Consider the following 26,103-nt stretch of genomic DNA (forward strand, 5'->3'; position numbering starts at 1 on the left):
CCTAGCAATTCTATACAAAAAAAAAAAAGACTTAATGAGCCCATTTAAACAGTAATCGTTGTTACCTCTTAGAGATAGAGTATGGCACAAATCTCACATTTCTTTTGCTGAACTGCCTTTCCAGGCTTTTCACAGTAAACAGGAATGACCCCACTGTCTGGGGTGGAGGTTGTATATTTTAATCTAAAAGGAGAAGTATAGGAGAGAAGCCTTCCTTATCTCTAAACTCCACGAAGCCCAGGCTGCCACAGTAGCACAGGATGCCAGACCCCTGCTGGCACTCACAGCACAGACCTCGGGCTGCATCAGTCACTCACAAACATGTGAGACAGACAAGCATCTGGAGGTCAACTCAACAGGAGACACATTCCTGACACCCCCATTCCCTTCAGATCATGCCCTGGGCTCTGGTCACTAAGTGTCAGGTACCTGGAAAGCTGGGCCAGGGCCTGTGCCGTCTCTTTGATTCGAAGGGGGTTCTGGTTCAGCACGTCAATGGAGGGGACGAACAGACAGGCCCGGCTGATGTCGTCGGTGTAGTAGTCGCTGTCTGAGATGGCCGTCAGCAGTTCGTTGTACTCCCGGGAGATGGCGCTGCTCACCGGGACACCGGCATCATCTACATACTTTTTTAGGGGGTAGATGTACACCTTGATTTTGTTCTTTGGGTTGAAGCCACAGCGGTAGACATCGAAACACGTGTGCATTCTACAGCTGAGATCCCCCCGCTCTGGGATGGGACTGTCAGCTGGCAGCCTGACCACTGGCACTTCCCGGATGCTGCGTTTCTCCACACCCCCATCGCTGGAGGACTCAATGGAGTGAGGCCAGAACTGAAACATGCCCGTGGCGATGAGGCCCAGGAGGACGATGGAGAACAGGGTGACATAGTAGATTCGGTGCTTGGTCTTCATCCTTGGGATGAGGGCAGGACCCCGGATATTGGATTTGACTGACGCACACATAATGACACAGATGTCCTCGCCCTCACACACCTGGTCACCAAAGACAAAAATTGGGGGAAAAGTTAGGATGACAATCAATACCCTGAGAGGGTTGGATTGATCAACTTCTAATATGTTTACTTATTTTCGCTTTCTTGTTTCAAGACAAAATCTCACCAAAATACAACCTACAGCCTGGTCTACAGAGTGAGTTCCTGGAAAGCCAGGGGTACACATAGAAACCCTGTCTCATAAAAACAAACAAAAAATACCCCCAACAACAACAAAAACCAGAGAATACAATCAATAAAAGCCAAGGTGCTATGTCTCCATGCAGGCCCGGCTCTCCTCCCACAGCAGGTCAGAATCAGACAACACAGAAGACGCACAAGAAAAAGACCTTAAAACCAACTCTATGGAGATGACAGGGATTCTTAAAGCGGGAAATGATAAATCCCTCAAAGACAGCCGGGACAACACCAAGAAACAATAGAGGAAATGAATAACTCCCTTAAGGAAAGCCAAGAGAAAACCAAACACTTGAAGGAAACAGAACTGTTCAAGATATGAAAGTAGAAGTAATAAAGAAAACACAAACTGAGGGAACTCTGGAGAAGAAAAAGTCAGGAATGCCAACAGAACTGCAGAGGCGAGCCTCACCGACAGGAGCTACAGAGGCGAGCCTCACCGACAGAACACAGGAAATGCAAGACAGAATCTCAGACACTGAAGATAGGATAGAAGAAATGGTTACATCAGTCAAAGAAATTATTAAATCTAAAAACTTCCTGACAAAACATCTAGGAAATCTGGGACACTAAGAAAAGACTCCGATTAATAGAAATAGAATAAGGAGAAGATTCTCAGCTCAAAGGCCCAGAAAATTCTTTCAACAAAATCATAGAAAAAATATTTCCTAACTTAAAGGAGACACCTATAAACATCATTAAAAAGTCTCCCAGCCAAAAAATGCTCAGAGCCAGATGGTTTGTTTCAGTGCAGAATTCTAGGAGACTTTGAAAGAAGAGTTAATACCAATACTCCTCAAATTATTCCACAAAACAGAAACAGAAGAAACACTACTGCCCAATTCTTTTAATGAGGCCAGTTACCCTGATATCCAAACCACATAAAGACTCAACAAAGAAATAAAATTAAATACCAATTTCTCTTATAAGCATAGATGCAAAATACTCAATAAAATACTTGCAAACTGAATCCAAGAACACATCAAAAAGATCACCTACCATTACCAAGGAGGCTTTATGCCAGAGATGCAGAGATAGTTCAAAAGGGAACACCACTAGTGTAGGCACTAGGATCAACAATTACTAAATGGCACCTCATGAAACTGAAAAGCTTCTGCAAGGTAAAGGACACTGTCATTCAGACAAAGCAGCAACCTAAAGAATGAAAAGAGATTTTTACAAACTCCATATCCAAGAGAAATCTAATATCCAAAATACATTTTTTAAAAAAGCTCCAGAAATTAGATATAAAATAATAATCCAATTAAAAATAGGGTACAAATCTAAACAGAGAGTTCTCAATAGAGGAATCTCAAATGGCCAAGAAACATTTATTTAAGGAAATGTTCAACATCCTTAGCCATCAGGGAAATGCAAATCAAAACGACTTTGGGATTCCATCTGATGCCTGTCAGAATGGCTAAGATCAACAACACAAGTGACACACGTGCTGGTGACAATGTGCAGTAAGGGGAACACTCCTCCATTGTTGGTGGGAAGGCAAACTTGTGCAGCCATTACAAATATCAATATGGTGGTTCCTCAGAGAACTGGGAATAAGTCTACCTTAAGACCCAGCTATACCACTCTTGGGCATATTCCCAAAGGACACTCCATCCTACCACTGCGACATCTGCGCAACTATGTTCATAGCAGCTTTATTCACAATATCCAGAAACCTGAAACAACCTGGATGTCCCTCAATTAAAGAACAGATAAAGAAAATGTGGTACATTTACACAATGTAATATTACTCAGCTGTTTAAAAAATAACATACTTTATAGCAAATGGATAGAACTAGAAAAAAAATTATTCTGAGGTAACCCAGACCCAGAAAGATAAATATGGTGTGTATTCACTTATAAGTGGGCACTAGCTATTTAAGTATTAATGAAGCTGCAATCCGCAGAAGCACATACCCAGAGAGGTTAGGTAAAGAGAGTTCTATGGGGAAAGCATGGACCTTCCTAGGAAGGGAAAATAGAATAGGTTTTAGATAGACTGGGGGTGGGTGGGGATGAGAATGGGAAGGATCACGTGGAGGGGAGATGAAGGGAGAGAATTCGGAGACAGCTGGTTCAACAAATCAGACAGTGTCTAAGCTGACTGCCCTTAAGACCACGAACTAGTCAGTCACAGCACAGTGGGTCAGGACAGCCTGGCTGAGTCCCCATTTGGCATCCACTATGGGTACCATGTCTGCCTTGCCATCTGTAGCTAAGGACAGCACCTGGCCACTTCAGAACTCTGCCTTTCTCAGGAACTTGGGAACCTAGTTCCATAGTAGCATGAAAGCCAATACTGGCCTGTGGGATCAATGCTGAGCTCGCTTCTCAAAGGTGCCAGCCCATCACTGGCCATTCCGGGAGAGGGTGGACTCTACCAGAGGCCGAGCAAGTGGTCTTATCTCTGGCCTCAAAGAATAAATCTACTTAAGCTACCTGCCTCCCTGAACTTCAAGTTCCTTCTTCAACACACTGCCACAGCAGTCCTGACACACCCCCTGCCCCCTGTTAGTTTCCTGCTGTGGCTTCTACTAATGTTCTAGCTATACCTAAGTCATGTGGGAAGCCGCCATACAGATCATAGCCGTTTCAGTACCATCCTCAGCCTCTACTTGATAAAAGCCAGACCTGTAGTTGTAACCACCAAGAGTGTATTAGACACTGCCAAATACCTCTGGGGGACAATGAAATCATCTGCGGGCGAGAACCAGTTGTTTAGGTCATGGCTACACGCAAGCTTCAAGCCTGTCTGGCAGTAGTATAGGACCAGCTCCCACTGTCCTGCTGGGTCATTAACCCTGGATCATGAGAGAACGCACCCATTTCCACGCCCTGTATGTCTAATATCCTACCATTTCATACACCCTCCCCACCCCCAGCTGCTGTTAGTCCACACAGCCAGGTCCTGCAGCCACAGACATCTGAAGACTCCCATGCTGAGACCAGAGGGAGGTGGAGGCTCAAGAGCTCCAGCCACCATGCTGGGCTACCTCCCTCCTACCTGGATGTCTCTCCCCATGCAGCTATGGTAGGAGTTCTGCAGCTGCTACACTAGAGTACAGAGGTTACTGATGCCTTGTTTTACACTGCTGCGGGGTCCTTGGTGCCATCTGAGAGTGAGCAAGTCAGTCCAGGACATGCTCTCATGGTGACTGCAGGCCACTTCTAGATGCACTAGCATGGTCTGTGCTCTGCCAAACTAAGAAAAAGAACATGAGCGTAAGTGTTTGGCAAGAGGGGGCTCCGGAAAACTAGAGAGGAGCTGAAAAATGGAATGGTGAGGCTGGAGCTGGGAAGAGCCCCCCAAAGAGTCACCAGAACACACCTCAGAACCACCCCGACTGGTAGGGAGCTGAGGCACAACGGCCCAAAGCCGCCCCGGACATGTGCGCTCCTCCTGGCTTAAGGAAGCCTTTACAGGCTAGCTCAATACCCAACCCCTCTACACCAAATTCTAAGGAATAAAGCTGAGAGGGTGACAAGAACTTGGGCCAGAACAAATACTCATAATAAAACAAACTAAGGGTGAATGGCAACAGGACTACAGTCCAGTGGCAGAGCACTGGTTGGGAACAGACTAGGTCCTCGCTGAATCCAGGAATACAGTTGTTGATGTTGGTGCTGTTGAAGAGGGGGCTGAAGAGATGGCTCAGCAGTCAAGAGCAAATGCTGCTCTATTATTATTATTATTATTATTATTATTATTATTATTATTGAGGGGACAGAGAGATGGCTCAGTGGTTACAAGCACTTGCTGCTCTGGAGGCTCAAACCATCTGTTCCATCAGTTCCAGGGAATCTGATACCCTCTTCTTGTCTCTGCAGGCACTGCACACACATGGTACAGAAGCAAGCAAGCAAGTGAGCAAGCAAGCAAATCACTCCCATACAAACTAAAAATAAATAATAAAGTAATCAGTTAAGACAGGGGAGGCCTTCCCTGCGAGCACCACCATTCCCGCAACCTTCCTTACAGCACCTGCCACACACACTGTGAGGTGTCTGCCGGCCTCTCTGCTGGTGCACCTTGCACAGTCTTGTCAGTGTTCTCAACACCCAGGATCAAGCATGGAACATATGGATCTCAACTTGAATGCTGGCTGAGTGAATGAGTGAATGAATGAATGAGCGAACGAACGAGCACCTTTCCTTCCCAGTTGCACTGGGGCACTCACCACTCAGGGGAGAGGCTTCTGACGGCCATCCTTCCTGAACTGGAATTTCCAAAAGGGCTGGAGGCTTCCACAGACTCTGGGTTTTCTGTGCCCTACCCTGGATACCTCCTCTCCCTGCACCCATCACGCACGGCTACCCCCTGAGAGCCACTGGCTATGATGGTTTGGTTTGGTTTGGTTTGGTTTTCCATTTGTGTTGGGACAGCCTCCTACAGTCCAGTCTGGTCAGGAACTAGATGGTTACCCTTGGCTCCCTGCTCTCACCTCCTGAGTACCGAGATTACAGGCATGCACCCTCGCCCCAGTTTATAAGGCATGGGAGATCCAATCCACGGCCTCATGTGTGCTGGGAACTCTACCAGCTGAGATACATCCTCGAAGCAGCCCATCCCTGATAAACCTGTGCTGAATCCTGTAGACTGAATCCTGCCAACTGCCCAGTTTCATTCATACCATGACCTGGATCAAAAAGAAAATTTCATCTCAGACCCTACAAATTATCATCCTTCAAACCTATCAAACACCCTCCCCCTCAATTAAAAAAAAAAAATCTGGAGCCATTAATCCAGCTTCGGAGCACTGAGTCACTGGAAATGACTCTAACACCCGTCTACGGGCGGGCGGGGTGAGGCACACTCCCCCTGTTCCCGGAATTGTTCCTTCCTAATGCTGGCCTGAAACACCTTTCTTCCGAGCTCCAGGCTACAGCCAATCCACTCAGCCACACGTTCCAGTTTCCCATTGTCTTAGCCTTTTTGGAGCGGTCCTGCCTGCTGAACTGCCTGCCACTGCTACACAGGAACTCTTCTGAAAACAAAGTAGGCAAACAGACACACAGTCACGATGCACAGCCTTGACGGGATTAGAATTAAAGCTCCAGAGTGGCTCACTACCTCCAAAAAGGGTTTCCAATAGAAAGATACTGTTTGACTGTGGCAGTTACATACGGTGATTACATTAAGTACCTGAGCATTTACTCTACACATGTGCATTTACTATGTCTCATTTTGTCCTCCTGACAGCGCAGTGTGACAAACTTCTGAACCTCACTGTGGTGGAGAAAGGTCAACAGCAAGGCTAAGAACTTCCAGGGTTCCACAACAGAACTCCAAAGCTGGGCTGCAGGGCCCAGCAGCCTGGTTCCTCAGATGACAACCCAGCCACACAGGCTACAGCAACTAGGAGGCTTAAGTCAGGGCGAGTGATTGCAATAAAAACTCAACCATGTTTATTATTCCCGTGAATTGCCTTGAGCTCCAGAGTACACAAAGTTCAATGAAAGTACTTAGAACGTATGAAAGGGACATGCCCCAGCCTCGAGTCAACATCCATAGTGGCTAAGTGATTGGGCCCTTCTAGATTGGCACTTGATAAGTGACACCAAACCATTATTTGACTCTCAAAACTGGACACTGTTCCCACCTTCAACAACGCATCTCCCAACGTTCAGAGTCAGTGGGTCCTGAGCCACTCTCCTCACCGAGTCCCACCCACTCAGGACTTGCATTGGACGCCACTAGTCCTCGAAAGCCAAAGTGCAAGGCCTCCCTGGGAGGACCCAGGTCCCGATTGCAGCAGGAAGCAGAGGTCCTGGACAGGAGGGCGGGCCCGGGGACCGGGGCACAGGTACAGATGGGGCCGCGGTGCAGCGCTGCGGCTCTCCTGCAACCCCCAGGCTTTCAGAGGCCCAGCCCGGAGGGCCCACCCGGCCGCCCGCGCGCCGCGCTCACCTCGGAACCGGCCGCCTCCCGCTCGGCCCCGCGCTCCGTCACCGGCTCTTGACACGGGCCGCGAGCCACGGCCGTGTCGGATCGCGCGGTGACGGGAGGCCGCCGCCAGATACGCTGGAGCCAGCAGGGGAAAGCTACGCCGGCCTCCGGTTCCCTACGGCTGAAACAGCTCGCACTGCGCATGCGGAGCCGCAGGGCCGCGCCCCCTGCTGGACAGGAGGAGTCAGCGCACGTGAGCAATCCCCCGGGTGCAAAGGCAGAGGGACAGCCAGGTGCACCAAGCTCCCAGATAAAACTGTCAAAAACCGCAAGCATTTGCGTCAGGCGTGGTAGCTTATATCGGTAATCTCAGCACAGCAGGATGATCACTCATTAGTTATAGGCTAGCCTAGGCTACATAATGAGACTATCTCCAAGTCTGCAAAGCATTGTTAAGCCCTCAGGGCAATTTGGCAGTATCCTTCAAGGTATCAAACCTGCCTTAGACCTGCAATTCCAACCAACCTTCTTTGTAGTTTACCCTGCAGAAAGTCTCACCATTTATTGAAACATTCACCGCACTGTTTCTAATAATAGCAAGACACTGGGAGCAACGAAAGTAAACTGTAGGATTAGTGAACAAGAAGGAGGAGTCGGCATACCAGTCCGCAAGGTAATATCTCCAAGACAGGCTAATGAGAAGCCAGGGTCCCTTAAAAGGGGTAAGAACGATCACTTTTAGGTAAAATGTGCTTCTGTAGATCAGAAGAGAGAAAATGTGTGAGCAGATGCTTGTGTCCAGGTCCAAGTATAATATTTTTCTGGAAAAAATCCAAGAAGCAGTTATAAAAATTTTGGAAGTAACTGGAGCAGCAGAAATTATCGCATGCATAGTGGCATCTGTCACAAGGCAGCAAAAAGCTGAGTGACAGTTACTGAAAGGCTAATGAGGCACCTAGCCCAGCTTGTCATTGCTGGCTATAGTTCTGTCCATGAGATGCGAATACATTTTGGTCCCGATTGTACTTTAGCGCCACCTAGTGGACATTGTTATTTACAGCTTAAATACCCACATGAAGACTTTCCTCACCAGCAAAGATTCCAGAATTTAGGGGTTAATATTTCCTTGTCTTAGACCTAGAGAGATTGGAACGAGAAAAATCTAGGGACAGAAGATTCTGTCCAAATTTCTCTTCCCATATATAACAAAATGTGGCTCTATCCCTCAAACACACACACACACACACACACACACACACACACACACACACACACGCGCTACTGAAATAACTATATACACCCATTTGAGAACCGGATGGGTGACATCAGAACCATTGGCCAACGGTACCACTGACAAATTCCTGGCATTCCACAAAACACTGGCTTGTATCTTTTTAAAAAGAAAACTTTTAAGGTTGATTATTATTATTATCATTATTATTATTAGTTTTTGTTATACTTATATTACATGCAATCTAGAGATGATTCTCACCTACAGGGAAGCGGGGAAAGGTTCTCCTTGAGTTGGAGGTAGCCTGGGTATTCATTGTATATAAAGTGAAATAAATAAAATCAAGTGCTCTGACAAGCAGTGGGGACTCTACAGATTATCAATGAAAAAGAATGTCTTTTTTAAAAACATCGATAAACTGGAGGTGGGAGGACTCCATAGCAAGACTCCTATCTTAAAAGCTAAATGAATAAAATAGTCTACAGAGGGATGCACCTAAGTTATACACAAAGATGAAGCTATTTTTATACAGAACTTGGGCATGTGCAGATTTTAGTGTTCTCGAAGTGGTCATGGCCTAATCATCCATGGACACAGAGATAACTGTATACAACACACAAAGCAACCATGTTTCAGTAATTAAAAATATTATAAACAATAACTTTTTACCACTTTGTGTGGGGGAAGATACATTTTTCTAAAACATAAAATTCAAAGATTAAGGCAGGTTCTATCTAGCTAGAGAATGTATTATTAAATTGCATAAAGTGCAAAGAAAATTACTCAGAGAGAGCAAATAGGACTCCAGACTATGTGGTCATTTAAATGAGAATGATCCCCATATGTTCGTGTAGTTGTATGCTTGGTCCCCGGTGAGTGGAGCTGTTCGGGAAGGATTTGGTCTTGGTAGAGGAGGCGTTGTCATTCAGGAGAGGAGGCGTGTCAGTGGAGGGCTCTTCCTATTGGCACTCTTTCTGCCTCCTACTTGTGGATCAAGATGTGAAGGCTCAGCTTCTCCTGCTCCCATGCCTTTGCTCCTCAATCATGAACTACAACACTCTGGAATTGTAAGGCCAATCAAACACTCTCTTTTAGAAGTTGCCTTGGTCATCATGTCTTGTCTCAGCAATAGAAAAATAATCAAGACAGAGAGAGAACAGGGGGAAAAGGCAATGTTTGATAATAAAGACTGAAAATGTTCCAGAACTGATGAAGAAAGCCACACATCCAAGAATCACAGTGTACATGAAATGAGATGAGACAATTCAGTATCTTCACACACAGCGATGACACTATATGTCACCAATGATAAATGTCTTTTTAAAATTTATGTGAGTGTTTTGTATGTATTTGTGGTGCATGTCAGAAGAGGGCATCAGATTTCATTAATAGATGGTTGTAAGCCACCATGTGGTTGCTGGGAACTGAACTCAGCACCTCTGTTAGAGCAGCGGGTGTTCTTAACTGCTGAGCCATCTTGCCAGCCTGATACTGTCTTTTAAAGGCACAGAGAAACTGGAACAGGAGTGAGGTAACAGGTTGTCTTGGAAGGAGTCGCAGATGCAACATGAACAGAGTAAATGAGAAAATAACCACTAACCCTAGAATCCTATAACCAGTAAAGTTATGTTCCAAAAACGGAGCAAAATGGACATCCACAGACAAGCAGGGATTGGAAATCTATCTCTAGCAGACTCCACTACCCCACCGCAGGAGCTGCACAACAGACAGAAGACTGATTCCCAGTGTATGCTCGGGATGACTCTTTGATCAACTGAAGCAAATGTCGCCTGTGTAAAACAAGAGTTTGCAGTGTCAAAACTGAAAGGCACAAATGAACACCGACCACAAACCCAGCCATGGATCACCAGGAATACAAGGTCTCCCATTGCTATAGGGAAAGCCGAGGCACACTTTCCTTGTTTTTTGTAGGTGTTATATTCTAGGATAACAGCCAGCAGGAAAATACAGAGTATGAGTACAAATGACTAGAAGATGAGTGGGAATCCAGAAATATCTAAGACAAGGTAGAAAAGTAAACTAATGACAGAAAAACACAAAACAGAAATATAGGCAATCTACAGACAAACCAAGTCAACTGCAGAAAGCAATGCACAAATAGACAGTGCACATGAGACTCCTTTTTATGACTCTGTGTGTGTGTGTGTGTGTGTGTGTGTGTGTGTGTGTGTGTGTGTGTACAGTGCCCACAAGGCCAGAGGGGGAATTAGATCCCTGGAACTGGAGTTACAGGTGGTTATGAGCTGCCCACTGTGGGAACTCGAGTCCTCAGAAGAAAAGCAAATATTCTTAAGCACTGAGCCATCTCTCCAACCATCACACGCAGACTCTGAGCCAAAGCAAACCCTTGGGTCCTGACCCTGAGAGTTTGTAGCTATGAGGCTCAGAATATTATGTCATCTAAGACTCAGTTTCCTCATCTGTGAGAGGATATCCTGAGCATAATGATGTGTGCCTGCAAGGCACAACTGACTGGGACAGCCTGGGCTATGCTGATTCACTGACACACTCACAATGGGCTCATTCTAGGGTCAGGAGTTAGTCTCTGATTTCCACTGTTTATGATACATCTGTGACTCCTGTTCAGGCTGATCTCAAACTCACAAGTGTAAGCAATCCTCCTGCCTCAGCTGCTCTTGCAGCTGTGACTCTAGGTACTGGGCATTTCGGCTCCACCAAGGAGTTCCCCCTAACATCCACCATGGAATATTTCTCTCTCTACATCCCAAGCTGAGGCCCGTCCTGGGCTCCAAAGACCTGAAGAAGCAGAATTCATTCCAATCATTGAAACATGCTTTGGAACAACATCCTTGGAATGTTCTCTCTCTCTCTCTCTCTCTCTCTCTCTCTCTCTCTCTCTCTCTCTCTCTCTGTGTGTGTGTGTGTGTGTGTGTGTGTGTGTGTGTGTGTGTGTGTATGTGGGGGGGGGGGAGGGTTGCTGATCCTCTGGCTTGTTTCCCTGGCAACAAGAAAGAGGCAGGAAGGCACCATCACGGAGAATGAGCAGTTGCTTTTTTACTCTTGTATCCTAGAAAGGAGCTGTGATTAGGAGCAGTCACGACTCCCCATACTGTACACTATTCACAACAGTCATCCCGCTGATCCTGATCCTGTTAAATACAGCACAGCAACCGCCCAAGGTGAGTATCAGTTTAAACAGTCTGCCACTGCCAGCAGAGGGCAGGAAACAGTCCTTCAAGACCAAAGCCAAGTCGTGAGTCCCACTGACATTCAGTCTCCGGTAGCCCTACAAGGCCTGTTCACAGTGGCTTCTTGAGAGGCAACGGCCAGCTCATCTGGGCTGGCTATGAGGCTCCTGAGCGCGACATGGAGAGGCATCTTCTACCACTTTAGATTGCCCTTCAAGCACCTGCCGCATCCTTTGCATTCCTGAGAAGGGAGGAGCTGTCAGCACGGGGGCTACTGGGGTCAGAAGCAGGGCCCCAGAGGCAGCTGGAGGAGGAGACTGCTCACCCAGGCGGAGGCGGTTCTCCTTGTCCGAGAAGACCACGCGGAACCAGCCGGGTTCTTTGCACTCAAAGGTCTTGCCAGAGGACAGCAGTACCTTGTTGTCCAAAAATTGGCGCCAGAGCAACGCCTCCTCCTCAAAGGTGCCTTCGAGCAGGTACTGGGAGGATGGAAGAAGTTCAGAACGCAGGAGACCCCTCCAATGCCTTCTTCTGACAGGTGGAGGCTTGGCAATTTTTGGCACCCACACATCAACCCGATTTACCTTTCTCAAGTCAACCCAGATGAAGAAGCCTGCCCCACGACTCACAAAGGGAATCCCCAGGGCTCTGAGCTCTTCTGAGACATAGGTGTGGGCAGCCTTGAGCCTGGCATGGTTTTCTGGCAGGTACACCTGGCTGATCCAGTCTAAATGGAAGGGAAATAAGAATACAAAACCCCCATGCATCTTCTCACCACTGCATTCATCTAAATGCTAAGCGATGAAAGGGCGTGGCAGGAAGCACTTGTTTTCTCCCACGGCTCACTGAGTCAGGGGCTGGAAGAGCTGGGAGTTCAGTGTTCAGTATAAAGTACCTTTGATCCAGGTATGCGATTGAGAGCTCCAGGACCTGGACCTCATTCAGGAGCCCAAAGGATAAAGTCCCGAAGGATGGGAACCAAGCCAAAGGTGCCTGCAGTTATAAAGTGATACTTCCAAACCACACAGACCAAGGTCCCGCTCCCAGTGGGACCTCTGGCCAGACGGGAAAGGCAGACCTCTGCAGCTTCAGCTCCCTCCCTGATCTTCATCGACTTACTGACCAAGTTGGTGGGGAGGGGGGTAAGGGGTGAGAGGGTGGGTGTGGACAGCTGAATGAATTATGACACAGAATCAGGATTCTGAGTGACCCCAAAAGATTATCCTCATGCTATTTAGACTTATATCCCTTCCCGTGATTGATGTGCTATCTATTGTGACAGTTGTGTTCATTCCTCAATGTCACCAAAATTAGCCTCATGTGGCACGTAATGTCTAGCTCCTAGCTTCCCCTGTCAGTACAGCATCTCGGGGAGAAACCCACACTGCTATGGGTTTTATTGGATCCGTGTAGATGGGACACTGTGTATCAACGTGTCTGGGGGGGGGGGGCTACCATTTACAGATGTGGGTGGCTATGAAGAAGTAGCTCATTCGCACAGAGGTTCCACATTTGGCGCTCTGACTGCTGCTGGGTCCTTTGGTAAGTGTGTTTATAGGAAACTAAGGGATTGTTTTTCACTGTGGCTGAAACGCCTTCTGACCACATCAGCAAGTGTCCTAGCTCGCCTCCCTTACCAACAAGAGGTCTTGTCACTGTTTCTACAAAACTTCACGCTATTAGATTGGGTGTTTAGCATCTGGTCTTCCTCGTCTGTAAAATGATGGGGAACTGTATCGAAATTCTCCTCAGAGCCCTAGGGAGGGAGTGAGATGGACAAAAAGAACATCTAAAAGGCTGAGTAAACAATTACAGGAGAGCTTCACCATCTAAACCCATGGCTGGAGGCGGAGACAGCACAGGACTCAAGAGACAGAGATCAGACAGAGAGCATGCCAGCACAGCCTTTTCTCAATAACTCCTGACTTCTTTTCAAAGTGCTCAAAGCTAATAATCTTAAGTTCATTTTATTTTTTAGGTGGATATCGCCCAGGCTATCCTGGCTCTCCTGACCATAAAGCATCCTCCCTGCTTCAGTTTCCCAAGTAGCTGGGAGTATACAGATGCATAGCACTGCACCCAGCCTGTGAGCTCATATTAGCCAAACACCCGCTTTATGCCATGGATGGTTCTAACCAGATCACAGATCATACTCAGCCTACAAGACTAGCACCGTTATCAGCCCTATTCTACAGCTGAGGAATCTGAGGCTCAGGGAGGTGAAGAAATGTGCTACATAGGCAGGAAGCAAGCAACTGAGTACAGTCTGGACCCAGAAATGGCTCCCAGACATTACCTAAGTTCCTCCACAGGGGAGGCACCCGTGTGCCCCAACAAGCCCTACGTGCATGCCAACCCCACTCCTCTTTCAAGTCCCTAGACTTAGATAGTCACCATGGTCCCGGAGCAGCTGTGCCATCTGATGTTGTACCAGGCCACTGAGGCCATGATAGCGGCAGAGGGAGGCCACAGCAGTAGCCACGTGCTGGTTTTCTGTGTACAGTACACCGAAGCGAAGCCCAGACATCCCGAAGTCCTATAAGGGGAAGTGTGCTAAGCCATGGCCAGCCCTTACAGAAGAAATGGATTCCACTCTCTCCCACCCAGGTTAGGCAGGAACTCACCTTGCTGGTGGCCCACATCACGTGTGTCCTCTGGGGGTCAGGCAGCCTATAGAGAAGAGAGCATGGAGAGAGACATAAGTAACCCAGAGCCAGCAGATCACAGATCTGTGCATGGATGAATCAATGGATGGATGGATGGATGGATGGATGGATGGATGGATGGATGAAACTGGGTCTCATGTCTTTGAACCACCAACTCTCATGCTTCTCTCAGAATGGGTCAGCAGACAGCCTGCTGCCTGTGTCTATAAATAACATTACATGAGAGCACAGCTGAGCTCACTGGTTCTATGTCTATGGTAGAGCTGTGTGAGAAACCATTAGACCTGACATCTGAGCTAGAATTTAGCTCCAGCTCCATTTCCTCAAAGGGTTTCCCTAGCCAATCCCAGGAATCCAGGCCAACGGCTGCCTCAAACAGACCTTCCCACAGCTCCTCACCACCTCCCTTTCAGCATTCTTGCGACTATCATTAAAATTGCTACCTGTGTCCTGAGCTGCTGAGACCTTTGTCTAACTAGAAATATAGATAAAAGGATGGATGGGTGGATGAAGGGATGGATGGACAAAGGGGAGAGGGGATAGATGAATGGATGAGTAGATGGACAGACAGAAAGACTGATGGGTGGATGAAAATGGAGATAGACTAAATATGAAGGAAACAAGAGTTCGGCTTTCCAAATGCCAAATATCCCTTCAAAGAATGCCAAGCCCTGCCTCCTGACCCCCATTGGAGCTCTTGGGAATGTCATAGAATAATCTGAAGGCCTGGTCTACCTAGTTGCCCCCAGCCTGAGGACCAGTGAGATCAAATAGAGATTAATAGAACTACCTTGGGCAGGTCATGCCTTGTGGGTTGACCCAGATAGAGGCTGGGAAACTGTGATTCAGTCCAGGGGTTGGTAGACTCAGCTACAGTGGGAGCCTCACCTTTCCAGGCTGAGAACACTGCGGTACCCAAGAGACTCTTCAAACACCGACAGCATGTAAACCTCATCCATGATCACATGTAGCTTGTGCCTGGAGTGGGTAGGTAGTGGGAAGGAGAGAGCCAAAATATGTCACTCACCGTTGAGTAGCAGTATGTCAGAAACCCAGAGGACCACAGTGTAGCCTAGGACTGCCAAACTGATGGCCCAGGAATACCCCACTTTGGTCTATATGTTTACAAACAGGAGGCTGCACACATAAAGTAGAGGACTCTTGGGGTTTTGCATGGTGGGCTGGAGACAAATAGACTCAGGTTCATGTCTGTAGCCACTCCTGACTGGATCATTCTGAGGCTCTGTCAAGCAGAGATGATAAGTGTTCATTTTTCATGGGGCTGCTGTGAGGAAAACCACAGATACAATACAGAAGTGTTCAGCTGGGAAGATGGCCCGGTCAGTAAAGTGCTGCCTTGCAAACACAAAGGCCCAAGTGTGATACCCAGAGCCCTGGGGTTTACTGGCCAGGTTGCCTCTCACACTTGACAAGCTCTAGACCAGCGAAACCCTTTCTCAAAAACAAAGCATCTAAGGAATGACTGCTAACTTCTATATTTGTGCACACATGAATGCAGGTAAACATAAATAAGTAAATAAATAATACATAAATGCATAAATAAAGTGTTCAGCATACTGCCTGGCCCTAGAGCAGGGCAGCTGGTGTTTTAAGAAGGCAGGGAGACACCACAACAGGTAGTAGCCCACAATGGGCTAAGGACTTGCCCCAGGCCACATCAGAACTCTGTCCACTTTGTGGGGTAGGCAGCACTCACCTCATGGCGAACCCCAGGAAGTCCTGCAGCTCTTCAGGAGAATAGACATCACCCAGAGGGTTTTGGGGGTTGATGAGGATGAGGCCTTTGACCTTGACACCCTGAAACCATCCAAGGGTGTTTCAGTGCCCCACACACACACACACTCCAGAGCCTTACAGTCTCACTGGATGAGGCTGGCAGCTGCCCAAGGAAGCATGGCAGGAACACACTCCTGACCCAACAAGAAGCAAATGAGTAGGACACAGAATTACATCTGCCCTGTCTCCTACTGTGAAAAGAAAGCAGGCAGGGAGCAGGGAAGCATGCCAGCTGCTGGCAGAGAGGCTGCTTGAGTCGGAGGAATTGTAAGTGGGAGTTGAGAACTTTCACAGCTCCTGCACTGAGCACTTGACAATGGTAAATGAAGTGAAGTGCACAGATGCTGAACATGGGCGGAAGCAAGCACAGGAACTTAGGTCTCTGCCTTTCCTAAGGAACCCCTCAAAAGGAGCAGGATCACCCCTCAATTTGCCAGAGAGACTCACTAAACTATAGACTCCCACAATCCACATTTGACCCTGAAGCAGAAACAAAGGACTAGAGTAGGTGGGGTGTTCTTTTTAATTAGAATACTGTGGCCGGTTTGAATTAGAATTCCCCCTCCCACCATAGGCTCATATGTTTGAATGCTTGCTCTTTAGTGGAACTGTTTGGGAAGGATGGGGGAGGCGTGGCCTTGTGGGAGGAGGTGTGTTACTCGGGGTGGGTTTTGAGGCTTCAAAAGCTCAGTGTCTCTCTGCAGTCCAGAATGAAAAGCTCTCAGCTACTTCTCCAGTGCCATGCCTATCTGCTTCATGCCATGATGGTAATGGACTAACCCTCTAAAACTGTAAGCAAACCCCAATTAAATGCTTTATTTTATGAGTTACCCTGGTCATGGTGTTCTTCACAGCAACAGAACAGTAACCAAGGCACATATATTCGTTAAAAACAATAATGGGCTTCAATCTAAACATTTTCATGCATATATAAAATGAATTACAATCCTATCCCATCACCTCCTGCTACCCTCTATTGTGAGGGGGAAGTTTCTAATGACCTTTCTTGGTTCTCTGTACACTGTGGTTTCAAGGTCTTTTTCTAATGGGAATCTGTATCCATAGATACAGGATTCTGCCTGACCCCCACTCCCAGGATGGTTCCATAATTCCTCCCCAAATGTCCCTATCAATGTTACAAGCCCAATTTCCAAGAGATGAAGGGTCTAGCCCCTGCTGAAACCCACCCACTCCCAGTCCTGTATTTGACTGAATCTCCAACCTCAGCATTAACTCCTTGCAGGGCCATCTCCAGCTTCTCCACGGTGAGCTGGAAGGGACGTGTATTCAGGCCAGTTACCTGGGGAAAGACCCACCAAAGTCAGGAGTCAAATTCAGTGACATAGCCCCAATCCCAAACCTGAACTCTTAGGACTCTCTTTCTCTACCATCTCCAGCCTCTTGGGTACAGTCTTTGACAAACAGGAAGGGCTGCTTCCTCTTTCTGCCTTCTACCCCACTCTTATCGCTTAGGTTTCTGGCAGAGGCAATAAGGCTTCTCTGATTGGCTCTCAGAATTTCCAAGGTCTAAGCTTCTCCCTTTCTACCCTCTCATTCATGGGGTTGGTCCTTGGCTTCTCCATGGATCCAGGATCTTAGAACCTGTGGCTTGGAGCTTCCAGAAAACCCATGCAGAGGCATCCATGCAAGAACAGAAGACTGCCATTTCACAGCAGTCCCAAAGCCCCTAACACAAGCTCCCTTCACACCCACCCACAGACTTGGAACCAGAAAACCCTTGCCTACAGGAAACTCAAATGTAAGAACTGGGATGCAGGCACTCTTACCTTGCTATCCAGGTAAACATAGGCTAGTCGGATGTTGCCATAGAGATAGATGTGTTGGGTAATGGCTCCATAGTAAGGTGTGGGGATCAAGAGAGCATCTGCGAGCAGGAGTAGATAGCCTATTGGCCTCTGGCTTGGATACTACAGACCCTGTCATGTGCGCCACTACCCTTCCTAGCCTCCACCATCTCTGGGAAACATTCGGAGGCATATTCTTGCTCCCAACTCCCAAAACCTTGAAGCTTGCATCCCCAAGATCAGGCTTTTTCTAATATAGATGCTCCTTCACTTATAATGGGTCACATCCAGACTAATCTACTATAAGGTAAAAATATATGTAAATGTATTTGACCCACCAATCTCCTGAATATCCTAGCAGCCTGTAACAGGGTGGAGTATTGGAGTTGACTCAAAATCTCATGGCAGGTAGAGTGGGGGAGCTCACTGCCACTGCCCAGCATTGTAAGAAAATACCCCATTACACAGCACTAGCCAGAGAATTTGTCATAGTTCAAAATTCCTAAGACCAGGGGTGTAGCTCAGTAGGTAGAGGGCTGGCCTTGCATACACAAAGCCCTGGGCTCCACCCTCAGCACCTCAGCCAGACAACTGTGGTCACAGCCCAGCATAGCCCTAGTCAAAAGCTGAGAGAGTAGAGCATAGAGTCCACTTACCCCCTTCCTCACAAAGCACTGTGGCCAGAGCGGAAAAGAGAGAGGCACAGCCATTCAGAACAACCACCTGGGAGTGACAGGAGAGAAGAATGCCTTTGTCAGGTGTTGGGAGCCTCAGTGAGCATGACAGCATTCGCCATTCCAAGATGGCACGGGCATCCTGTCCTCCCACTAGTAAACAACTGACTGCGCAGGTGCAAAAGGCAAAAAGCGCGCCAAAGTCACTGCCCATCCCGGGGCGTAATATGGGGTGAGGAGTGAACAGCCAATCAGAAGTGAACACGCCACTCTAGGGTACATATTGCAGTGCCTTTCCTGGGCTTTGGGTCTTTCCGCTTCTGTTTATACAAGAAGTAAAGCCTCGTTGTAGTAACCACCCGAACACTGCCTCACGTGTCCTTTTTTGCGGGCGAAGGGGACACGGAGGGGCTCGGAACAGTCAGGGGACAGAGCAGAACAAGGGTCACAGAAAGTGCCCTGGGGATCCATTCTGACAGAGGTCCACTGGTTCCCAGCCAAGCTGATTTCTGGGTACCTTGCTCTTGATCAAGTGAACAAGAGATGGAACTGGTCACTCTTACAATCTCCCTCAAAGTTGGGGAAGTCAAGAGGACCACAGCACAATGGGGTTGGGAAGCAAAACTAAGTGAGAAGCAGACCCCAAGCGCCCTTCCGGACACCCCTCACCTCTAGGAAATACATGACTCACATTCTCTGGTTTGAGGGGTGCCGGGCTCTTACAGTAGAAAGATAAGAACCTTGCCACTTCTTCCCGGAGGCTAGAAGAACAGACCAACAAAATACGACACTTGTCAGAGCATCCTCAGCCCAGTCTACTCCAGAGCCCCTCTGGGAACCTGCAGGTGGCTGGCTGCCACTGCTCCACCCTACCTTCCCAAGGTGGCAGACATTTATCTCCACTCCAGCATACCCTTCTCCTTCTAGCCCCAAAGCATTCTGGGTCTCAGTCACCCAACCTCACCCAATCAGGAGACTTCAGGGATGAAACTGACACTACAAACATCAAGCTGATAATGGTAATGATCTACATTATTGTAACAGGAACAGTTACCATGGCTCTTACTGAGCTTCAGCGTCACACAAATGCTATTCAGAGACTGTTTCATGGTGGCTGTGATGACTATCATTCCCATTCTATGAACAAAGAAGCTGAGGGAATCTGAAGGAATTGACTTCCTTGCTAGTAAGTGGCAGAGTCCTTACTCAAGCCCAGTGGTCTGCCCCAGAGCCCACCATCTTGATGATCTTATGCTAAGAACGTGAACTTTGGAAGACATCTTGAGCATCAGGGCTACAAGGTCAAAGAGAGCCAATGACAGACCAGAAATGTGTTCCAGCTCTACTCTACCACCCTAGGGACCTACACGTCCCATGTCGGGACCCACTGGCCTCGGGCAACTGCTTACAACAGATGTCCTCTCCAGTCAGGGTACTGCAGCAGAGATGGCTCCACATGAAACATGTCATTCTGTGTCAGCTGGGGATACATAGGAAAAAGAGCAAGGTTGATGGCCAGTGCTGTCACCTGCATCCACACAGCACTATGGCCTTCATCAGCTGGGGTTTCTCCTGCTTCTCAGAGAGACTGTGAAAGGAGTACAGGGCAGCATCCCCAGGCCCATTTCACAGATAAGCAAAGCAAGGACCACAAAGGCAGGGCCACCCAGCTGGCAAGTAGCAGAACTGAAACGATATCCAGAACTTTTGGCTCTAGCTCTCTATACAACAAAAACCAGAGGGGTGGGTGCAGAAGTAGGGGTGGGAAGTTGTGCTGCTCAGCCTTCCCAGAGGTCAGAGGAGGTTCCAGAGTGGGGTGACATCAACTTGGCCTTGCATCCAACTTGGACTCAAGGCACTGTCTTCTGCAGACTCAGCTCAGTCTCACTCTTTGTATATAGTGGGAAATTTCAGTCTATCCCTTGTAGGCCGTCCCTTGTATAACCAGGTACTGAGTTAGTGGCACTAGAGCATCATGGCTACAAGGTCAAAGAGAGCCAAGGACATAGTGTCCTTGGCAGGGGCCAGAAGAATTGGAATTGTCTACTTCTCCATGCCTGGGCCCAGCTGTTCCCCTCCCTTATGTCGCCCCTTAGAGCTGCTCCAACATGGAAGCCACTGGTATTCTGTGGCTACTGGGCACTTACTAGGTGGCTAATCTGAACTGTAAAGACTTTGTAAAAACAAGTTTTAATAGATATCAATAATTGTACATTTATCATCAGCCATAATGGTCATGTTTTAGATATATTGGGTAACAAATATTATTGAAACTAATTTTAGGTTTTTTTTTGTTTTTTGTTTTTTTTTTTTTTTTTTGATTTTTGGAGAGTTGGAATATCTAATGAAATTTTAAGAAACCTGATGAAGTATTAAGAAATTTTGCAAGCTGGATTAGAAAAAGCCATAGAAGCCACACCTGGTAGTGCACCCAGCTACACTGGAGGCTAAGATAGGAGGTCTTGCAAATCCAGGACCTGCCCAGACTATAGAATAAGTTCAAGATCAGCCTGGATAACTGAGACTTTGTCTCAAAATAAAAAGTTAAGAAGGCAGAAGGTGTAGTTTAACTTGTCTTGACTGTGTAAATGCTAGGTTCGATCTCCATTGAAGAAAAGTAAAATTAAGAACCAGGGATGGATATAGTTCTGTTGGTAGACTATATAGGGAAGGTGAGGGAGGAAAAGGGAAGAGAGGGGAGAGTAAAGTTGTTCCCAAAGCAGATCTGTAATCCATCCCTCCCCCACCCCCCACCCCCAGCTTTTAAGTCAGGGCCTCTGGGGCAGGCAGCAAGCTACTGTGGCAAAGGATTCAAGAACCCCCTGGAGCTGGTGATGTCAGCCCTGAGCTCACTCTCCTGGAGCTGGTGATGTCAGCCCTGAGCTCACTCTCCTGGAGCTGGTGATGCCCAGCCCCCATACTCACCCGCCAGGACAGAAGGTCAAAGCAGAGTTTGTTTTCACTGGTGCCCAAGTTAATGATGCCCTACAGACAAAGGGTAGAGGCAGGGTGAGCATGACAAAGCACTGCCAGCAAGGAGCCTGAGGAGCACACAGACAGCAGAGTGGGCATCACCCAGTCTTCCACCCTCCCACCAGCCCTCCTTGTCTTTGCTCAAGCTGGGCACTCACTAGGTTTCAAGCACCCATCCCCCATTTCCAGCACCATCCAAATACCATCTCTGGCAAGAAGCCTTCCCAATGCTCCACTTGGAAGGGCTCTTTGTTTCTTGGAGTCCCACGTTTCTTTCCAGCACTCTCCTGCCCTTAGAAAATCACTTCTGTCCCATGCCCCAGGGATCAGGGTACAGCTCCCTGCTGATAGATAGTTCCCTAAAGGCAGATATATGCCCAAGACATCACAGTGTCTCTCCAAAAACATTATAAATCACACGCTGCTGGGAACAAAACAAGAGTGGGGGTGTTCAGTGGACAGCCCCCACGCCAGTGTAAATGGTTCCCTAGGGGACCCAGCTAACAGCACACAACATCTGGCTGCCTCTCCATAGGTGTTAATCCTAATGGAGGGCATGACTCCTGACCCCTGCCTTCTGTGAGCAGCGAAGGAAGCAGGAAAGACAAAACCATTAAACATGAATGAGCTGGGAGCTAGACACATATGAGGCAGTGCTTGCCACCCCTGGGAAGGAAACCGTTTCCTCTAGAGACAGACAACCCAACTCCAAGTCCTAACAACTCTACCCTCACAGCACATTCAGCCAGCCACTTGTCACGCCCGGTGGCTGAGACCCTAGTGTAAGACACCACGGTTCCTGTCCAGATCACTGCATGATCCCACCTCCTCTCCTATCCACTCCCTCGCCTGTCATCAGGTCTTCATATAGACTCCATATGGTCTAGAATGTCTTATTGAAACTGCATCATACATCCTGCTCATGTCCTGAATACTTCATACCCTTCCCCATTCACCATGTCCCATGAGTCCCAACAAAATCCAAAGCCTTTCTGAACTCGTCACCCACCACGCTGGCTTTACTGCAGCACACTTGGTCCCTTTGCTGTCTGCTGATCTGATCCAGCCTAGGGCCTTTGTCCTAGCTGTTCTCCCAGCTTCATGGCTCCTGGTGGTGGGTAGCCTCTACCACGGCACCCTGCATAAAGACTGAATTTGCCAACTGATGGAAAGAACATGCAGAACTGATGGGACGTCACTTCTAAGGTTAGGCCATAAAAGCATGTGGCTTCCGTCTTGGGTATTCAGTCCCCTATTCTGTCTTAGACCATCTGCCCTGGAGGGAGCTTTCATATCTGAAGGAGTCCTGGGGAAAGGTCCATGTGGACAGGAACAGATGCCCACCAAGAGCCATATAGGTGAATGTGGAGGTGGAGGCTCTCACCTGATCATGTCCCACCACCCAGGCAAGCTTTCAGATTCGATTACATCAATTTCAAGGTACTTAGTGTGACGGAAACCTCTGGCCCTAAAACACCCACCAGGAGTCCTGAACCCCAGCAACTGGGAAATGTTTGCTACTTAAGCTGCTGAGACTTGGGGTGGTTTGTTACAGCAATGGATAACTAACACAATCCCTCTCACTTTTTTCCAAGTGTTTGTTCTAATGTCACCTGAGTAAAGTTGCCTTCCTTCTGACATCCTATGTCAAATAGCAGCATTTCCCAGCCCACCATTGTCCCCCTCACCCTGTCTTCATTTTCTCTACAGTTTCTATCAGTAAATGTTGTATGTGTGTTTGTTCTGCCTGTGTCAACTAAAATATAAATATACAGGGCAGGAGCTGAGTTTTGATCTCAGCTATGATACCAGTGCCTAGAACAGTCGCTGATATCTGGTGGATGCTCAACAGATCAAAACCATTAATAAGGGTTACTGTGTAGCTCTTTGACCTCCCAAACTATTATGTACAATAGACTATGATAATCAAGGCAGATAATATGAATAATAGCAGCTACTATTTATCAAGTGTACTATATGACAATTTCATATCCCTGGTACCACGTAATGTTGACTCTTACAGAATAGACATTACTAGCCCATCTCAGAGATGAACTGTGTATAGAGCAGACATTAGCAGCCGTCTTAGAGCCAGAGGATCATAACTCCAACCTGGCAAGAGCAAGCTGGGTGCCGACTGCACGGCAGTTAGTTTGCTCTTGGGTCACGGTGGGGAGGGGTCTTCACTCACACTGGGGTTCTTGTCCTCATCATACTCATCCATGTGGTAGGTCCTGTAGCCCTCCTCAGCAGAGTCCCAGAACCATTTGATGACTCTTCCTCTAGAGGACAGGCAGGAACTGTCAGAGGAGAATTTGGCCGTGGGGTTGCCCACTCCATAGAGTTTGGGCTGCTTCTGGTCTGGTTTTCTGAGGCATTCTCCTTGCAGACCATCACCATAGCTACTTTCCATGTCCTGAGTGGAGGTTGAGCCTGTGCAGGTAGTAGGTGCCGTGGATTCCTTCTGAGGAAGACAGAACATCTGCCAAAACACAAATGCACATGCCTGCTGAAGGATTTCTGCTCATCTTCTGAGTGTGTGTGTGTGTGTGTTTCTGTCTGTCTGTCTGTCTGTGTATAGGCCCAAGAACAGCCTCTGGTGTTGTTCTGGAAGCTGTCCACTTTGGTTTTTGAGACAAGGTCTCTCACTAGGCCCTAAAGTTTGCAGATTAGGTTAGACTTGCTAGCCAGTAAGAACCAGAGACCAGCCTGTCTCCATCTCCCTGACTCTGGAATTATGAGGAGTGAACATCTGGCTATTTTTATTTGGGTTCTGGGGATAAAACTGAGGTCCTCATGATTGCAAGGCAAGAAAAGCATTTAACTGACCGAACACTTTACCACCTAGGCTGGTTGCCCTCCCCCACTTTTTCCTTTCTTCCTTCCTTCTTTTCTTTCTTTCTTCCTTCCTTCCTTCCTTCCTTCCTTCCTTCCTTCCTTCCTTCCTTCCTCTCTTTCTTTCTTTCTCTCACTCTTTCTTTCTTTCTCCCCCTGAGGTTGCCCAATGCTGGCCTTGAACTCTTGGCCTCAGTGATCCTCCTTTCTCAGCCTTCCTAATCTGGAACTAAGATATCTCCCTCTTCTTGCAAGCTGTGTATCATCCCTTGTGACCTTATCCAGTTAAACATTTCAACAAGCACATTCTGTTGAGGACTTATGAACACCACACCATGCTGCTACATATAAACAAAACTAATCTACTGTAGCTTTCGCTAGCTCCATTTCTATATTTGTTTCTCCTTCTGCAGCCTCAGGAGGTCACCAACAATCTTCCCCATGCTTTCTCAATTTCAAAACACCAGGCTATTTTCCAAGCAGATCACTGCTATGGTTCTGGACCTCTTGTGTGATGGGTGGTCAGGAGCAGATGGTGGTGAGAACGGGGCGGGGTGTGTGTGTGAAGGGGAAGTAGGAGTCACAAGTGCAGGCACTCCTGGATCCTGTCTCTACTCACAGAGGAGACATGGGCCCCAGAGGGGTCTCCTACCTATCAAACTGTACAAGTTTCCTAAGCATCCCTCTCTTATACCGCACCTGAGCTCTGTTGGGGCTGATAACCACCTCAAAAAGTAACAGTGAGAATCTGAGGGCGATAAAGCTCTCATATTGAATTCTGGCTGGTGGCCAAAAGTCTGAAATATGAGTCACTCTATCACAAATGCTCTCAGATTTCTCTGTCTTAAGGTACAAGTCTTACTTGGCAGGTGGCAGATGAGGACACAGAAAATGCCCCCCCCCCCCCCCCGCAATTTACTTTTGCTTTGCAAATTTTGGGGTCCTTCCCCAAAGTAGCGGGACTTTGGCAGAGCACACGCCTGTTCCACCGATAGCTTAGATCCGAGGAAGAACACCACCGAGTGCCCAGCTGTGGGCAACGTGGCATAGACCAAAACGCAACCAGAACCCAGCAGGAGCACGCAAGGCGCAACAGTCAATCCGGCCTAGCGATCTCACCAGCCCAATACTGGTAACCAAGACAGAATGGTCTGCAGGGCCCGCCCGGATTTTCCGGGACCACAGAGACTGTAGTGTAACAGCGCTCAGGACTTCCAGATCTAAGGGCAGGAAGCGATCAAGAGCACCCGGCAGCGAACCTGGCCCGTTCGGTGCACAGTGGCGGATCACAGCACCTACTTTGGACCTTGGGCTTTCACGCACGGTATTCTCTCCGGGCTGTACTTCCGTGACACTGGGGCAGCCTGCCCCCTGGCGACCTGGCGGGAACACAGGGAAGGAGTCCGCGCTCTGCCTTCTGGTCACAGAAGAGGAAGCTCTGGTCTTCAGCACTTCCCTACAGGCCAAAAACTGGAGTCTAAAAAGTAAGAACAGAGGGGTGGAGGATCTTGGCCAAGACAAAACCACGCCCACCCCTAGCTCTTCTTTCATTGGCTGAGCTCAGATCTGTCTTGCATTTCGGACATTCTTGGTCAGAGCCATTTGAAGGTTGGAGGTTTCTTCCCCAGTTAAAGTAGGCATCCTCTGAAAACACCATTCCTCCTGAGCATTACTTGCGCATGAGATCTCCCTCCGCCATCCATTTGTAAAGGCTTCTCTCAAGCTCCAGAAATTCTTAGTTGGAGGAAAAAAAAAAGATTTACAGAGGAAATGTAGAAATGTATAGACAGACACATTCATGTGGCCATGGGGACACACAGAAAACAGTAGCTTTCAAAGCAGGGCTTCTTTGAATTCCAGTCTGTACTAA

The 26,103-nt window shown here is 47.9% G+C and overlaps 2 protein-coding genes across 10 annotated transcripts in view; both read right to left on the bottom strand.

The window, feature by feature from the left end:
• Positions 1-7,297, bottom strand: part of Ext2 (exostosin glycosyltransferase 2) — a 126,064-nt gene extending 118,767 nt beyond the window's left edge. The window contains exons 1-2 of the mRNA XM_034495017.2: positions 7,104-7,297; positions 430-995 (exon numbers count right to left, since the gene is read on the bottom strand). Of these exons, the coding sequence (XP_034350908.1) occupies positions 430-995; positions 7,104-7,286 (749 nt within the window). The 5' untranslated portion in view covers positions 7,287-7,297. The remainder of the gene's footprint in view (positions 1-429; positions 996-7,103) is intronic.
• Positions 7,298-11,324: 4,027 nt separating this feature from the next.
• On the bottom strand, positions 11,325-25,715 carry Accs (1-aminocyclopropane-1-carboxylate synthase homolog (inactive)). 9 transcript variants are annotated; one of them, XM_034496857.2, is made up of 15 exons: positions 25,533-25,715; positions 23,590-23,880; positions 21,351-21,410; positions 19,835-19,905; positions 19,117-19,186; positions 18,408-18,474; positions 17,734-17,831; positions 17,169-17,246; positions 15,867-15,967; positions 15,038-15,127; positions 14,108-14,153; positions 13,878-14,019; positions 12,068-12,210; positions 11,809-11,962; positions 11,325-11,724 (listed from the first exon to the last, which is right to left on the bottom strand). In XM_034496857.2, exons 2-15 carry the CDS (start codon positions 23,878-23,880, stop codon positions 11,627-11,629), a joined length of 1,509 nt encoding a protein of 502 aa, XP_034352748.1. In that variant the 5' UTR covers positions 25,533-25,715; the 3' UTR covers positions 11,325-11,626. The 9 variants fall into 9 exon arrangements, 5 of the variants coding, with proteins under 5 accessions (XP_034352748.1, XP_076785434.1, XP_034352747.1 ...); XM_076929319.1 differs by lacking the exon at positions 25,533-25,715 and adding an exon at positions 25,353-25,525; XM_034496856.2 differs by lacking the exon at positions 25,533-25,715 and adding an exon at positions 25,153-25,498.
• Positions 25,716-26,103: the final 388 nt, after the last annotated feature.

This window comes from Arvicanthis niloticus, chromosome 2, assembly GCF_011762505.2.
Source record: "Arvicanthis niloticus isolate mArvNil1 chromosome 2, mArvNil1.pat.X, whole genome shotgun sequence".
Lineage (NCBI taxonomy): Eukaryota > Metazoa > Chordata > Mammalia > Rodentia > Muridae > Arvicanthis > Arvicanthis niloticus.